Below are 17,567 nucleotides of genomic sequence, written 5' to 3'. Positions count from 1 at the left end.
TCATATCTCCACCATGACCTTCACATTTCATCTGTGTAGCTGTCAAACACACCAGTGTTTAAAATGCAGCGAGACCCCCCACAGTCTCTCCAGAGCATATAGCCGACCTGCACTATAGAATACTCAACTAAGCAGAATCAACTGTTGGTGGGCTTTCTGTCTTCCTCTGCAGGTCATGTGAAGGTGGATGAATGCATAGATGAGACCAATAAGTTCTGACACACCTTCAGGGTTGCCGTACAGATACACTTCAAGGACATGCGTGGTCCAACAAGAACAAGATGTCGCTAGAAGGATTCACCGTTTTTGCAGTTTCTCTGGTTATGTTGTGTCTGGAGTCACTGTAATGAAATGAGAATGTTACAAATATTGCATATGCATGTGAGTGTGTGTGTGTGTGTGTGTGTGTGTGTGTGTGTGTGTGTGTGTGTGAGTGTGTGTGTGTGTGTGTGAGTGTGTCAGAGAGATGTTCCTCTACCATGGTCGTGGTTGATGAAGTGTCAACTCCTATTCTCATGACGATGGGGATGCATGTCATGTTTGTTTTGGTGGTTACCGTGGCAGCAGCTGTTCGCCTCTGAGTGGTGGCATAGCCTCATTAGTGGAGGTGATTTTCAGAGACACATTCACCATGCCACACACTTCCACCAGCCTCATTCTGTTGGAAAAAGACAAGTATCCCCACAAAATGCAAGGGCCTTAGTTACTCCTGAATGTAATTATATAACCTGTGAAACAGGCTACTGGTTTAGGTTCGCAATGCATGTTTAATTGCATGTTGAATAGATTAAATCTCTTAAAAGTGGTCTAGTGTGATAAGCCAACAGCAATATTCTCAGATGTTTTAATTCACACATATTTCTGTGATCTAATGATCTAATGAAAAAGTGTTTTTAGAAATGATTAATTTTACTATTAAATTGATACCCTACTCTGTAAATGTATGAATGTTGATTTCTATCCATTTTTTTACTAATATGAAACTGTGGAATATGTAGAACATAATTAAAGAAATAATTCTGTGTCTAATAATTATAAGACATTGGACACAGAATTTGCACTGTTTTCCTAGACAGGTACGTAAATGCTGTAAATCCATTTAATGCTCTGAACTGTTTGAGTGACAGACTTTACATAACAAATCAAGTAGATAACTCTTTAACACTAAGAGAGCTGAGTATAGTAAAGCTCTGTGGACCTTCCAAGCAAGATATGTAATATTAGTCAGCTGCAGCTAATGATAACAAGCCAACAAATTGATTTAGCTGCGGCAGCAAATCATTAGGATCCAAAATACAATTGCTCATATGTTTGTGTTTTACTATAAAGAAGCTCAAATCTGTAGAGAGCAACATCACATATCAAGGTAAAATGCTAACACCATCTCACCCATTAAACATGGGAATTTGATTCACCCTCTGGCAAAATGCCATTGCGATACCAAGAACAATTTATAGAGTATGTGGGGATCATGATAAGATATTAATATAAATGTTTTATACCAAACAAAAGTTGTGGCAAGAAATACATCCAGTTAAAGCACCATTTAGGATTGTTATTTGTAAGAGTGTAGTAGTAGAAGGTCACCTGGTGTTTCTTAAATTCTTTTGATTGAATTCTTAGGATTCTTTTCCCAGCCACTGCTCAGATTTCTCCTCATGCTCTGCTCTCACAAGCTGTAGCGATTGTTAATGTTGGTGAGTCACTAGCTGATGTGACCTTGGTCAATGTGAGTGTGTAATGATCCTCTCTGCCAACAGGCTGCTGATCAATGACCCCAAACCCACAACCTCATCGATTTTATCCTGTGTTAAGCAGCAAATCACCAAAACTCCAAACAACAAAGCATGCTCACATTCAACAGGCCAAGAAATCCATCATTTATTACAATGAAAACATGAAGTGGAGGCGTTACTACCTGCTGAAATATCACTGAATAACAAGTTTTGAGTTCTTTTGGATAAAATCTGCAGCACCCTTAATGTTATATAGTGTGTAAAAATACATGTTTTTCACAGACTCGAAGTATTGAGTATCGAAATATATCGAAGTAATTGGACAAATGTGCATTTCCATGCCCAATTCCCTCATTATTTTATGACACATTAGGGAGATTAAAGATCCAGAAGGGATTCCAAATGCATAATTAGCTTGATGTCAGTTCATGATTTAACTCTCAATATGTTTTACTAAGAGGTGGTAATGCAAGCGAAGGAGGTCATCATTAGTCTGGAATAGGTACAGATGGGTAATGACGGACACAAAAAAATAATAATTTAGTTACTTTGTTACTTGTAAAAAAAGGAGTTTGAATGTGGTTATAATTCCTAAAAGGCAAGACACAGTTAGAAACGTTGTGTTATTGCATAACTGTCTGAATATGTTTGGACTTGACTGTATCCTAAATCTTTCAAAAATACTCATATACAGTGCCGTTCACACCTTCATTTATTAATTATTATGCATTACTACATTTGTTTGTTTAACTGGACTACAGAAAAACAGAATCTCATGTTTCTGTTTGTCCGCTTGTTTTCTATATAATAATAACATATAGAAAAAAATGTCTTTCAGTTAAACTGTGTGACGGTTTGTTGGCTATGTGTTTGACCAGTTATGACTGAAAGCCCCATTTAAATTAAAGCCTTATTAAATATTCATCACTATGCAATATTGAGCGGTTTGGGGGGCATAGTTAGAAATGCTCTTTAATATTCAATCACTTTGAGCTGTTTCGGCAGGAGATAAATCACTTGTGGGGGTTTCCAGTGATTATGGCTGCCTGAATAACCTGCTAAATGTGTTGCTCCACCTCCTGCTTTTCCGATCACTCACACTGGGGCTGGGAGATCGATATGCTGAAAAATCATCACCAGATCAGAACAAATTGGCCATCATAGTTACATTTAATTTATGCCCACATTTGCCATCAATTTAACTTAGTGATGCTTTCTTAGGTTTTATGTCTCTAAACAGTGTTGCATATCATTTCAAGCGTTGAGTGCCATAACTATAGTCCTTAAGGTCTGATGGTCAGGAAGTGAGAAGATGGCAATGTTTAGAAAGCACACACTTTACATTTTGTTCACATCTGTGGGCATTTCATGATGAATGGGTCCACCATAATAAGGATAAAAATTAGGATTGTATTAAAATGTATTTTTAATCTTTCAAAAATATTTTTTTCTGTAAATTTACTATTTAATATATGTGCCTTGTTATAACAGTGATTCTATATCTAAAATAAAAATGGATAGAAAATGATGCTATGTTATTATTATTATTAGTAGTAGTAGTAGTAATAGTAGTAGTAGTAGTAGTAGTGTTATTATCATGAGGAATAGAATCATTCTAACAAGCCCTTAAAATTGTTCTCAATTCCAGCACCCCTGCTTAATATTATTATTATTATTAGTAGTAGTAATAGTAGTAGTAGTAGTAGAAGTAGTAGTTGTAGTAGTAGCAATTGTAGTACACTGTCTGTTGTTTCTAATTTCATACCCTAATTTTATACTCGCTAAAACTGTTACTAAGTAACAAACCAGTGCAAACTTAAGGTAAGAATGTGAAGAATGAAAGCATGGGCCCACCAGCGGGTCCTGGGTGGTTAGAAGCCAAACAAACCCACTGACCAAACAAACACACTAATCAAGTGAACACACTAACCAAACAAACACACTAATCAAGTGAACACACTAACCAAACAAACACACTAATCAAGTGAACACACTAACCAAACAAACACACTAATCAAGTGAGCACACTGACCAAACAAACAGAAGGAAGAATCTATAATGTTCTACTAATTGACCCCAGTTTATTTGGCTTCTCAGTTTTCTGGACTAAAGAGAATCGAGAGAAAAATACAGAATGCTGGTGCTTGTTGCAAAATGTCAAATGTATCATTTGTATTCTTCTCTGATTTAATACAAAGTTTTCCCCTAAACATAATAATCAACAGAACAGGGTGGGTGAAAAGTAGCACATTTGAAATTTTAACATGGATTTCAGAATTTCATAATATTTGATGTTTCTCCTCTCACTTTAAAGACAACATGCATGCAGAATAGACTACACGGGTTCTGAAGCTCCTGATGAAAAGATCAGATTCAATTCAGAGTCATCTGAACTCAAGATTTCATACAAGCAATGCAGCATTACCTTTGAATTTGCTTACATTGTTATTTTACCTAAATATTTATCCAGACAGCAGCACAGAATTCTAAACATTTCCTCCTCAATTTTACTCGTCATACACTCTGTAAAAAAAGGGGTCTTCAGGAGTTTGTAAGCAAAGGCAATGGTTCTATACAGAACAAAAACAACTCAAATAACCACTATGATGCTTTAATGGTTCTTTGAGGGTTAAATCTCCACCAATCTTAGGGGTTCTTAAGATTGGTAGAGAAGCTTTTTAAAAAAAAATTAAATTACAGTGCCAAAGTGTTCAATCCCTTGGATGTTTTCCCCTTTATTGCTTTGATAATTGGAATTGTGGACAATCTCATTTAGTTTTTTTGACAAGAACAAAAACAAATTCTTCAAAGAAATGTCAATTAAATAAAAAAATAGTATAGAGTAAGTGATTGCATAAGTGTTTACCCAATTTAAAGTGTCTGACCTAGTACAATGGGACACATCCAAGGGGATAAATATTTGTATTGGCACTGTGGCACTGAGGTGGTTGGTGTGGCGCAACAGATAACCCCTTTACCTGCCAGTGAGCTGCCACACCATGTGGAAGACTGGGGTTTGATTCCCAGTCCGGGTGACTATGCTGCGCTACACCAATAAGAGTCCTTGGGCAAGACTCCTAACACTACATTGGCCCACCTGTAATACCTGAATAACCTTGTAAGTCGTTCTGGATAAGAGCGTCGGCTAAATGCTGTGAATGTAAATGTAGCACCAAAAAGAGTTCCGCTATTATTACAAAGATTTTAGTGGTACATAAAACCCTTTTTGTTTAGTGTGTATTATTGTTTTCAAATAATATATATTCTGTTGGTCTATTCATCATAACATTTTTACACAATATGAAGAATATTTGCCAGATTCACATTATGTCAAAAAGTGAAAAGCGTTATGCAAAATTGGAAGGTTTTTGTCTACATATATGCACATATTTGTGTAGACATTCATAGACACTTCACATATAGTGTAAACTCAAATTTAAAGAAGGAAATCATTGAAAAGAAATATCACTTGAGAGAGGAGAGAGTGTGTGCATTGGAGAGACAAGAAAAAGAAAGAACTGCCACCTTAACGGCCCTGAAATTTCATTAGAAGGTGTTGAAAAGTGTCGCTCCTGCCCAGACTCTGTATTCTAGTCTGGCTGTTGGTCTAGCAGTTACATGATCAAGTGCAGCTGAGGCATTCCCTATTCACAGCAGAAATATCCTCAGAACTGAAGAGCAGCAGCTTTTTATATGGAGAACTTTACACTGTCCTTGGCATTTGTTTGCCCAGTATGGTGTAACATGCGCAAATTCAACCATTCTCTCATTTTCAGACATATTGTGAAATCTTTTTTTTCTAACAATTCAAGGCTGTGGCATTGATTTAGAAGGGACTGAAAGAAAGTTCTGTTCTAGAAACATTTTTGGACCACAGATATGTGCTGATGACCTTGTCTGTATTACATATGCTTGTTCAAATAACCATCCACTCAAAGGTTCTATGACCTTTCCCTTAGAAAAATCTTGCATTTTAAGGGTGAAGAACTTTGAAATGATGCACAGCTCCATGTTAACTTATCATTGGCTTACAAAAGTTGCTAAGAAAACCCTTGGAAACACATGCGCACCTGCAGTTATCCAATCGACCAGTCGTGATATCAGATATGTGCCAGTAGACTTCAGGTAACATTTACATCAACCATCAGAGTGTGGAGAAAATGTGATCTCAGTACTTTTGAGTGTGGCCTGACTGTTGGTGCCAGAAGGGTTTTTGAGTATTTCTCCTGGGATCTCTTATGATTTTTATTTACCCCTTAAAAAGCCTATAGAGGGATCGAAAGGTTTATTGCAAACTGCAATTATTAAAGACAGTGGCCCCACCAGTTTGTACAGAAGTCCCTATAGTTAGTTAATAAGCCTTTCTGCGTTAAGGGGTTACCAGCAGTCTCTAGAGTTTACTCAGAGTGGTGTAATAAAGACGGTTTGTGGTTCTGCAGATGGAAACACACTTGTTGAGAGAGGTCATCTGGTTCAAGCTAACAGAAAAGCCCAATTTTGTAAAAGAGATAAGCTTATTCACACTCACACAGTAAACCAATAGTGTCCGCAGACTATAGAACTATGCCATTATGAATCCGTGAAGAAATACAGTGTGGTATCATCCTCAAATAAAAACAGACAGACATGCAGTAGGAAAGGAACCAAATAAGAGATTTTTATTTGCATTGTTTGCATCATTTACATAAATATTTCATATCCAACAGAATCAGAATCACGTTTTTTGATTTCGTGTAGGTGGAAATTGTCTTGGGAGAGGTGTGATGCATGATCAAAAATACACAGCACAACATAATGCAAAAGCAAACACTTGTAGGAGGGACTGTCCACAGTACACTACACGGCTCAGCTGACAGCATATAGAGTGGGAGGCTATTCATAAAAATGCCAATCTACAGAAAAAACAACACAGCTCACAATTCCAACACAGTTAACGAAGAAACCCCACTACACTGTGCATCATCTTACACCTCTACACAGGTTTCTCACACATTAACCCCAATTTTAGCAACAGTTCAGCTTCAGCCAGGAGACGTGGAAAGAATGTGTGAAATAGCAGCCCTTCAGTTTGGTGTAAGGTGTGTAATTGGCTTTTACTGATATCCATGTATGCAGTGCACGTTTTTACTCCACAGTATGCAGCTGCTTTAGGGGCTTACATGAGGGGTTTGGACGTCCACGTATCTTTCTTTCTATCTTTCTAATACTGTTTAAGCTCTGAATATGTTTGTATGTGTATGTTATACATGTAAATCAGGCTTATCGTGAATCCATGTACGTGGTATTTTGTTAAATGTAGGAAAGATTCACTTTTCATATGATCTCTTAGACAAAGCCCAAGCTGAACCCCCTGCTGATCTCACTTTAATTGCTATGCTTTCTAAGGGACAGGACGTCCACAATTTTACCAGTGTCGAGATCAGAGCTTTTATTGACCTTTCATATTATGTGTTTTTATCTCCTGTGTGTGTGTGTGTGTGTGTGTGTGTGTGTTTATCTAGGTATTTCAGCAGCCGTCAATGTAAATGCCAGGCTGCTCCTATGTTGCCCGCGCGTTAAATCACGACTCGCACTGGTCACGATACAGCAGACCGAACTCAACGTAGCCTACCTGGGTCTGTTCTCGTTTCAGCACCATGGAGAGCGCCCCCCTGCTCTACTCCACCTTTACACGCGGAGGAAATCTCCTCCACCTTGGAGAATCCTCAATTAAACCGCTCACTTACAAACTCCTCAGGGTTCAGTGACCTCAGACATGCCAGCTGGTTGTGTCAGCTGCTGTGGGAAAATATGAAATAATGATCTGTTGGCTAATAGACGAGCCCCTGCGCCCCCCTTTGTCTTTCTCCACTTTGCTCGGGTGTCTGATGCCTGTTGAGCGTTGCGCGCTGGAGACGAAATCAGCTGCATCGTTTTCCTTTTTTACTGAAAGATGTTGTTGTCATTTCTAACGACAGACCTGCTCCTCTCCTGGGTGGTCTCCACAGACAGCGCGCTATTGGCCTTTTACTCTTCCCTCATTGACTTTCTCTATGAAACGGGCTCTGGTTCCACGGTCGCGCGCGCGTCGCGGACGGTAAACAAAAGGTGATCCTGAGCGCCGCCGCCTCCACGTCACGCCACGTTCCGTTCCCAATTGGGCGAGAGCGGCTCGGCGGCATGGCGGGAAACGGTCGCGCGCGCGCCGTGGGCGGGAAAGAGCGCCCGCGCGCTCATAAAGCCCCGCGTGCGCCCCGCGCCGTCGACATAGAGAGAGAGGAGGACGCGATTAAAAAAAACGAGGGGGGAAAGGGAGGGGGGGAGAGACGCGACGAGCCTCTCGGTTCTTTACTCCGCAGCCAGGCGGGAGAGGCAGGCGCGCGCGCCTCTCTCTCTCCTTCTCTCTTTCTCTCTCTCTCTCTCTCTCTCTCTCTAAACCCCCCTCTATCTCCTCCGGTGGACCCCGGGTCCTCCGGGCCGGGCCGGGCCGGGCCGGGCCATTATCTTGCGCGCATGGACGACCACTTCAACCTGATCGACTCGCCGTCGACGCGGCGGCGAGAGAGCGACGGAGACAGCCGTGGCTCCGAGGCGGACAGGGGCGGCCCGGCCGCGGCCACGGTGACGGTGGCGGTGAGTGAGCTGCTGGAGGAGACGGGCGCGCTGCCGGCGCACGTGTCGCTCGAGCGCTACGAGCCTGAGCCCGGCTGCCGCGAGCGCGTGGTCATTAACATTTCGGGTCTGCGCTTCGAGACGCAGCTTAAGACGTTCAGCCAGTTCCCGGACACGCTGCTGGGCGACCCGCGCAAGAGGATGCGTTACTTCGACCCGTTGCGCAACGAGTACTTCTTCGACCGCAACCGGCCGAGCTTTGACGCCATCCTCTACTACTACCAGTCCGGCGGGCGCATCCGCAGGCCCGTGAACGTGCCCATCGACGTTTTCTCCGAGGAGATCCGCTTCTACCAACTGGGCGAGGAGGCCATGGAAAAGTTTCGTGAGGACGAGGGCTTCATTAAGGAGGAAGAGCGCCCGCTGCCCAGCCGTGAGTTTCAGCGACAGGTGTGGCTCCTGTTTGAATACCCGGAGAGCTCTGGCCCCGCGCGCGGCATCGCCATCGTCTCCGTGCTCGTCATCCTTATCTCCATTGTCATCTTCTGCCTGGAGACGCTGCCTGAGTTTCGTGACGACCGGGAGGCGGCGGCGGCGGCCGCGGCTGCTGCGGCGGCTGCCGTGCCACTTGCCAACGGCACGGCGCCCTACGGCCCGGGCACCTTCACCGACCCGTTCTTCGTGATCGAGACTCTGTGCATCGTGTGGTTCTCCTTCGAGCTGCTCGTGCGCTTCTTCGCGTGCCCGAGCAAAGCCACGTTCTCCAAGAACATCATGAACATCATCGACATCGTTGCCATCATCCCCTACTTCATCACGCTGGGCACGGAGCTCGCCGAGCGCCAGGGCAACGGCCAACAGGCCATGTCGCTGGCCATCCTGCGCGTCATCCGCCTGGTGCGCGTGTTCCGCATCTTTAAGCTCTCGCGCCACTCCAAGGGCCTTCAGATCCTCGGCCAAACGCTCAAAGCCAGCATGCGCGAGCTCGGCCTGCTCATCTTCTTCCTCTTCATCGGGGTCATCCTCTTCTCCAGTGCCGTGTACTTCGCCGAGGCGGACGACCCGGCCTCGAGCTTCGGCAGCATCCCAGATGCCTTTTGGTGGGCTGTGGTTACCATGACCACGGTGGGCTACGGCGACATGCACCCGGTCACCATCGGCGGCAAGATCGTAGGCTCTCTGTGCGCCATCGCCGGCGTGCTGACCATCGCGCTGCCCGTGCCCGTCATCGTGTCCAACTTCAACTACTTCTACCACCGCGAGACGGACGGCGAGGAGCACGCGCAGTGCCTGCACGCGGGCAGCCGCGAGCGCGTGGACTCGGCACAGGGCGAGCTGCTGGAGCGCGCGCGCAGCACCTCGTCGCTGAGCAAGCCGGAGTACGTGGCCATCGAGGAAGCGCTGCACGGCGCCTTTAGGCAGCCCGTCTACCCCAACCAGAACAGCCAGAACTGCGTGAGCGTCAAGAAGATCTTCACCGACGTGTAGCTGGGTATAGCGTGAAGCGCAGCGCGTGAGAGAGCGAGTGAGCTTCATCTTCACGCACGCAAAACATGGAGAGGAAGCGCAAAAACAACCCCCAAAACGCCGGACTCGAGCTGCTGGTGGTGCGCAGCCCGGTTTTTAGCTCTGTTTTGCTCTTGTTTTTTACCCAGCAGAGCTTTAAACAAGTTGGGGGGACAGAGCGGGCAGGTGGGGGGACTTAAAACGGAATAAAACGCGGACCAACCATGTCGTGATCGTCGCTGTGCGTCTTTTTGCTCTCAGTGTTTTATCTGTGGTTATCATTACGCGTCCAGTGTCCGCGGTTTGCCCCGTTTCGTGGCGAAGCTGAACGGCCCGCTGGAAGGTCTGTTCATGCAGGGGCGGGGCGGGAGGGGGGCAAGAACTGTTCTCGGGGGTCGTGTGTTAGAATGTCACCATGTATTTTGTTCAGTATATCCAAGTGTTATTTTAACACAATGAAAGTATGTGGGGGTAAAAGCATTACGCTGTTAATAGTCGAGTACTAGTCGAATCTATATACACATATAGGTTACTGTATGTATTTATTAAGCATATTGCCTTTACATATACCAAATGAAATTGTGATATATCGACTTAAAGAATAGATATTTTATTTTGTCTGGGGGAGGGGGTAGCGTGTGAAAACGGCTGTGATCAAATGAAGTGTAATGCTATAAAGAGAGGGCCACGTAAAGAGAGAGATGGGGTGAGAGAGAGAGAGAGAGAGAGAGAGAGAGAGAGAGAGAGAGAAGGAAGAAAACACTCTGGACTCATCTCGTCTCTGGCACGGGAAACAGAAACAAGATCAGCGAGCGAGGAAGCGCCTCCCAGTCGAAGCCCCTGAGTCCGCCTCGTGATGCAGTCTCCATAGCGACTACAGTTTCCTGGGTAACCCCAGTTAACGTTGCCATGGCACCCTTCCTCGTTGCTACAGCAACGCTCCAGATGGTTCAGAAAGCTTGACTGGCAAAATAGAGCGAGAGACAGGGGCTGGCTATGGCAATTGGAAGAGAGAGGGAGTGAAAACGACTTCATTTGATAAACTGTCTTATTAAATGAACGTTATTAATAAGACAAATGCATGCAAATGGAAGCTTGCCCGGCCTGCATGCATGCAGCACAGTGCAGTACCTTCTGTTTTTTTACTCCTATGCTCTGGTGGACTGAAATTAGTTTTGGTGTCCCCATGTTTAGTGCTCCTAAGGTAATGTCTTGGCCATGTGCCTTCCATGCTACAAGTCTATACAAGCTTGCATGCACACAGACTGTGGTTCACGCTTTCTGGGTGTTCTCCAGGCCACTGTTTATCAGCTCAGCCTTTTACAAATTTAACACAAATAATCTGATTTGGTACAGAATTTGTTCTGGTATCCCCGTGTTTAGCGCTCCTGAGGTCATGTCTTGGTCTTTCATTAGGCTTTCATGCTACAGGTTTACACAAGTTATCATGTTAACCAGCTGTGTTTCACTCCTTCTCTATGTCCTCCTGGCCATCGCTCTGCAGCTGTTCTGTCGTTTTTAGAGTAATGCACAACTAAGCCAACAAGTCTGAATTCCAGTCCTGACATTATTGAGCCACAGCAGACTGGACCCACATCAGGACCATGCAGTAAGGCCACTGCTATCAGAGCATCTGGCAAAGGCTTATTTCCTGTAGCTGTCAGTTTGAGGAAGCTAGGCACTGCCTGACTGAGCAAGCTGATTACACAGTCTCGCACACTGCCTCTGCCATTGACTGCTGTTAAAGGGTGCTGAATAGACCACCACACTGTCCAGCATTGTCCAAAATGCCAGTCAGAGCACTGTGAACCATCCATGGAGTTGTATAAGTGCATGCACATTATGTGTACAATGTGACAATGCCTTTGCATGAGTGTGCAGTTGTGTTTCTGCCCGTTGTGTATCCGTATCATCAGCATCAGAATACACTTCCTTTGTCCTTTCAGTATTTGGCATTTTTAGTTTGGATCACTTTTACTGTAGATTTACATGAAGTGATTAAAGGCAGAGTGTCAGTTATGAGCAACTTTAGTCTTGTCATGACAACAGCAGCTGTCAGCATGTAGTCCGCTCTGTTGCAATGGTTTGCCTTAAAGGGGTGGGACATGATGTTAACAGATTTGACCCCATTCTTTACTCTTTTTTTTGTTTGGTCTAGTTTATGTATTTTGTTTGCATGAAGAAAAACTCAAAAACTGCTCAGTGCTGCCATCCAGTGATTCGCTTGGGGCCATGCAAGACACAAATCTTTAAAAAAGTGAATGAAATGTGCCTTCAGTGCCTCAATGATAGTATGATCTCTAGGAATAAACGTGGGTTGGATGTTCTAGCTTCAGTGTGGGGTAGGATTCCACCTCAGATGTCTCAATAATTGGAACTGTTCATCTCAGTAAACTGAGAAAACCTCTGTATGACAGACTTGGAGTTTCATGAAAGCTCTGTTTACCTTATGAAAATGCTTCTACTGTAGCTATGCTTTCTTTTTATTTCTGCATTCAGTCCCATAACAAGAAGAACTGCATGCCTGTCTATAGTGTCTGTATGATGCTGCTGATTTTAGACCAGTTGTGCCTTTTTCGATGTTTAGAATTCTATTTTTGGTGGGAGACGTTTGGCTCCTGCACTGACAGTCACAGGCCCCAGCTGCTGCATGACGTTTCATGGCACAGAGCTGAGATGTGCGAGGTGTGAAGTGAGCTGTCTGACGTCTCTGGAAATTCAAGCTGTCAGCTGATAACGTGTGATATAAGCTGCTGCTTTCATTCTGCCTCCAAGGCCCTTGGACTCATGAGCCCCTTTTCACACATAATCAAAGAAGGCCTTGGTTGGCTTTAGTCAATAAAAGGAGTGAGCGCTGAATTCTTCTGTTTACCTTTCCTTTTTGTTTCACACCAGGAAGCAAGGAACGCATGGAGGGTTCTGCTGATGGGCGTCAATATCACATAATCAACTGACCTGTGACCCTAATCCAAACGGTCAAAGCAACACAGTTTTAAAGGTAAGGAACATGCATCACATGCGTATAACACATGTCTTTTAACCCTTGTTTCCATTTTACATTTGGCAAGAATGAGTTTCTTTGAATGTTCAGCCTAACAGGAACAAGAAAAGTCTATTGATTTGAGTTTCTGTGTAAAGTAGTCAACGATCACAAGCCTCCCTTTTGCAGTCTGTGCTGCTGTTTTTTCACACATGCGCCACAAGCTGCAACCTGGCTTCTGGAACACTCTCAGATAATGCATATTTGCTGTAGTTACTGTGGTAAACAGGGAAAACCAGTTAAGATCATTTACACTGCATGGACAAAAGTATTGGGACATCATTCATTGTTTCTTTTGAAATCAGGGGTTTCTAAAAAAACAGTGTCTCCTGCTTTTGTCTCTATTGTCCAAAGAGGGCTTTCTACTAAATTTTGGAGCTTTGCTGTGAGTATTTGTTTGCATTCAGCGACAAGAGTAATACTGAGGTCAGGATGTTGGATAATCACCACTCCACCACACCCCCAACAAAGTTCCATAGCTCAGTAGTGGAGAGCTTTATATTAATCTTGCCCACACCTGCCATTAAGCATGGCAATAGGTCCAAAAAGACATATTTTATTGACAGTACTTCTCTAGGGGACTAGACAAGCTGTGTGTGTGCATTTGCACATCTGTGTCAGCAATCGGTGCAACTTGGAGTAGGTGAATGCATTCATTAGAAGACGTGTTCACAATCATTTAAAGACAGTGAAGATATTTATAGGCCTTTTGGATTTTAAAAATATCCGCACAAAAAATGTTTAATGTTTATTTGATTTAAATGCAAACATTCCCACATATTTAACCTTTATTACACCAACACAACTTTGTCTCTCCCTTTATGTTTGGCAATAATTATGTGGATATGATCTATTTTACTCTCATGAAAACAAGAAATGGGCCATTGCACCTAAAGCTACAACTGATAATACTGACCCAGTATTTCACATGGCCTGTTTGTTTGTGCCTGTTTGTGTGCACGTATGGGTGTGTGAGTTAGACAGAGAGACAGACAGGGAGAGAGAGAGACAGAGAGATAGAAAGAAAGAGAGAGAGAGAGAGAGCATGAGAGAGAGACGCACAGTCTATTATCACATGATCCATCTGAGCGCTCTCCCTCTGGGTGAACAGAGACACCTATTGTAATGCCTCTCACACAGCATAGCTGAGCTGGTTTCACAGCTACTTCAGTACTGAAATAATCCAAGATGTAAGATATAAGAAAGATGTAAGACTATAGAATATAAAAAGAATCACATGCATAGTATAATCCAATACATTGTCACTTTATTGTACTAAAGCCACTACGTTTATAGCTGCTGACGTGCTATATTACAGCTGATGTATAACAGACGATTATAGGATAAGTTATAAGTCATTTTATTTTCAGATTTGTTGACACAAACAAGATCTAAAGACACTAGAAGAATACTAGATTTTAACTAGCTCAAATTATTGCCAGAACATTCTTTTAAACTGTAGTATTTATTTGACCTTTTGACTAATTAATAAAAAAAAACACTTTGCACTTTTAACTTTTATTTTGTATAATTTTGCATCCAGAATTGTCAAACAAAACAAATACTTTGTTTGTTGCCCATAGGGCACTGCCCATCCCTTCGTAACTCCCCCTAGTACTAGCAATTCTTCCAACACTGGGAGGGTAGGGATGTCTCCTCCAATACATGCAAAGCCAGCCACCACCTGTTTTCGAACTGCTGCACCTGCAGCATTGCCAGGCAAAGCGTTGGTAAAGCGCCAGGTCACAGGATCCACCAAGAGAGAGCCATCTGGCCACCAGTAGAAAGCACGGCCAACTGTGCTCTCTCAGACTCCGGCCGCTGATGGCAGGTAGCATGGATTTGTGATAATGGATTTAAACTAGCAATACTCAGGTCATAGGGACAGCACATTAGTCCTCTGGACCACTCAGAGCCCCAAACGATACACTCTTAAATATGAAGATGCTTTAAAGATGCTTTAAAGGGTTCCTATGATCCCCAGGCCATAGAGGCAGTGCATTAGGCACTGAGCCAATCACAGAGCCCACAACACAATACTGTTCACCCCTTATACTCTTTACCTTTAAAGTTTTACTCAAGTGATTTCTTTATGTAAGCACAGCATCTGTATGTCTTTTTCTAATGCATGCAGTGCACATAAAATCCACCAGGGGGCATAAAATGTGTATCTAATTTTATTTGCTTATTTATATTATTAATTCTTAGTTACTCAATGTATTATTTATAGTTGCAATTAACTGTATATATTTTATTAATTATTAAATATAATATATTATTTAATCATCACACTGATGTTGCAAAGCTCTCAGTAACTTAAATATGTAGCAGATATAATATACTTGGTTTTAAAGGGCTAGAAAGAGCTGTGTTTCTCTGTTTAATGAAAATATAAATAGGATATGAGTATTTTAAATACTTTACCACCTAGAAATAACAGAAATTGGACCAGCTTTGTTCCTTCCAGCAGAGAATCAGTGTGTGAACCGAAGGCACAGAAGCTCATATTTGTACAGCTGATTACTGAGGCACTAAAGTTTTGTTTGTGTTTGACCCTGGAGCTGAGGGGAACTGGAGCACATCATATTAGTTAAGCTTTAACATTTTTTCATTTGATCCGGAAATGTTCTCACATTACTGGGTTACCACTGATACTTATGAACATGCATGTGTGTGTATTTCTATACTTGAGAGGTTGTCTGCACAGAGACATGCATGTGCGAGCGTTTGTGTGTGCATCTGGGCATGTACTGTGCATTTGTGTGCATCTGTGCGTCTTCGTGCATTTGAGTGTGCTTGTTCCACCACTAGGGGCCTCAGTGTGATGATAGACTCCGGTAGTCATTTCACACTCACTCTGGGTGTTATGGCACTGGAGGTGATGTATCTGCTTCAGTTCATTAGTTAAACAGAGAGAGAGCTCAGTATGAGGAGAGGGAGAGGGAGGGAGAGATGAAGAGGATTTTTGGAGAACGATGCATAAGTTCCCAACCATTCATTACTGCTGCCAGATCTGACCGTCGTATGACTGAGTGGAGCTGATGTTGTTTATTACAGAACTGAAAAGACTCATTTTGCGGTGCTTAACTCTTACTGAGTTATGGCTAATGGGATGCATTTGATTTACATTTACAGTTTATCAGCTGTGGAATTATAAAGGGGCACTTTGTAGTTATATAATAACAGTCTGTAGTCCATCTGTTTCTCTGCATACTTTGTTATACTCCTTTCACCCTGTTCTTCAGTGGTCAGGACCCCACAGGACCACCACAGAGCAGATAGTGGTGGGTTATTCTCTGCACTGCAGTAACACTGACAAGGTGGTGGCATGCTAACGCTCACAACCCTGCTAACGGTGATCGAACTGTTGCGAATGCAATACAGATTTATACCTGATGCTCCGTTGTTTTAGCGTTCTCAGAAATTACAGGTAGCAGTGCAAAGAAATACTCCTGGGAAAGTACCTAACAGGGCATGCAGTCAACACACAGGGCTCAAGCACAGCAATTGTGTAATTTATGGCACACAAACCCTCATGCTACTTGCAATGCATTGAGTATAAACCTAGCATACTAACACAGCGCCATCATGTCAGTGTCACTGCAGTGCTAAGAATGACCCTCCACCCAAATAATGCCTGCTCTGTGGTGGTCTACTGTGGTCCTCACCATTGACGAGCAGGGTGAAAGGAGGCTAAGAAAGTATGCAGAGAAACAGATGGACTACAGACTGTTATTACTACAATAACTACAAAGTGCTCCTATATGGGAAGTGGAGGCCAACTGTCTTTCATAAAGTCCCAAATGTCAGGTTACATCTACTCGTCATGTGCTTTGTTTCTGCAGACCTTCGAGGTAGATCCACACCGTGCCTAGGACTGTTCATCAACCATTCCACTGAGAAGAAGGTTTTCAAAGCACAGGACAAAACACATCCGAGGACAGAGGAATGATGTCCACATCGCTCCATATCGTCCTCTCTGCCAGATCAACACTCTAGAAGTGGCCTTTTTCTAGGGATACACTGCCAGGCCGAATCTAGATTAGCTAGAAGATATCTGCGAACCACTCAAGATGGCAGCTGTGAAACTTGGGACTTGTGAAAGTGGGACAGAAGCTGACCATCTTTGACATAACTGTCCACTGCCGTGGGACATATATTGCTGAGGTTTTTGATGTGTCCTTCATGTATTCAGAGTTTGTGCTGTTATCAAATCAGATGTCTGCATATAAATTTGTCATCAATATTAAGACACTGCCTACTTATTGACTATATAAATCACTGCCTACTTAATGACTATATTAGACATTCCAATCACTGAATAATTCAGAATATTAAAGTTTATTATGATACACTTTGTGCTCTGTTTTTCTCTGCTTTCCTCTCCTTCACTTCTCGGGCCTTTGACTGTTAAGTCATTACAGTATTGAGCGCGCTAAGATTGGATCTGTACCTCTGATGCTGCCAAAACAAAGTTCACAGCATCAAGGTAGGAATTACTCTGTTAAAAAGTCCCTTGAGATTCAGCGAGGTCATTAAGGTAATCAATATTCACTGTTTTATTTACCGTTCAAGCAGTCTGGTCCTTCCTGTAAACACTCCAAAACTGTACAACACTGCATACACGATGTGTCCAAATGTTTGTGGACGCCCCATCTAATGAATGCATTCAGCTACTTTAAGTTGCATCCATT

General features: G+C 43.1%; 1 protein-coding gene across 3 annotated transcripts; it reads left to right on the top strand.

Annotated features, from left to right (window-relative positions):
* Positions 1-7,808: 7,808 nt before the first annotated feature.
* On the top strand, positions 7,809-17,227 carry LOC140560301 (potassium voltage-gated channel subfamily A member 3-like). Of its 3 annotated transcripts, none has more exons than XM_072684660.1 (3): positions 7,809-9,934; positions 12,729-12,831; positions 16,719-17,227. In XM_072684660.1, exon 1 carries the CDS (start codon positions 7,896-7,898, stop codon positions 9,813-9,815), a length of 1,920 nt encoding a protein of 639 aa, XP_072540761.1. In that variant the 5' UTR covers positions 7,809-7,895; the 3' UTR covers positions 9,816-9,934; positions 12,729-12,831; positions 16,719-17,227. The 3 variants fall into 3 exon arrangements, with proteins under 3 accessions (XP_072540761.1, XP_072540759.1, XP_072540758.1); XM_072684658.1 differs by having other exon boundaries at positions 7,809-10,721; positions 12,733-12,831; XM_072684657.1 differs by having other exon boundaries at positions 7,809-10,721.
* Positions 17,228-17,567: the final 340 nt, after the last annotated feature.

Source organism: Salminus brasiliensis, chromosome 7, assembly GCF_030463535.1.
Source record: "Salminus brasiliensis chromosome 7, fSalBra1.hap2, whole genome shotgun sequence".
NCBI classification, from domain to species: domain Eukaryota; kingdom Metazoa; phylum Chordata; class Actinopteri; order Characiformes; family Bryconidae; genus Salminus; species Salminus brasiliensis.
This window is presented reverse-complemented; position numbering and strand designations above follow the sequence as displayed.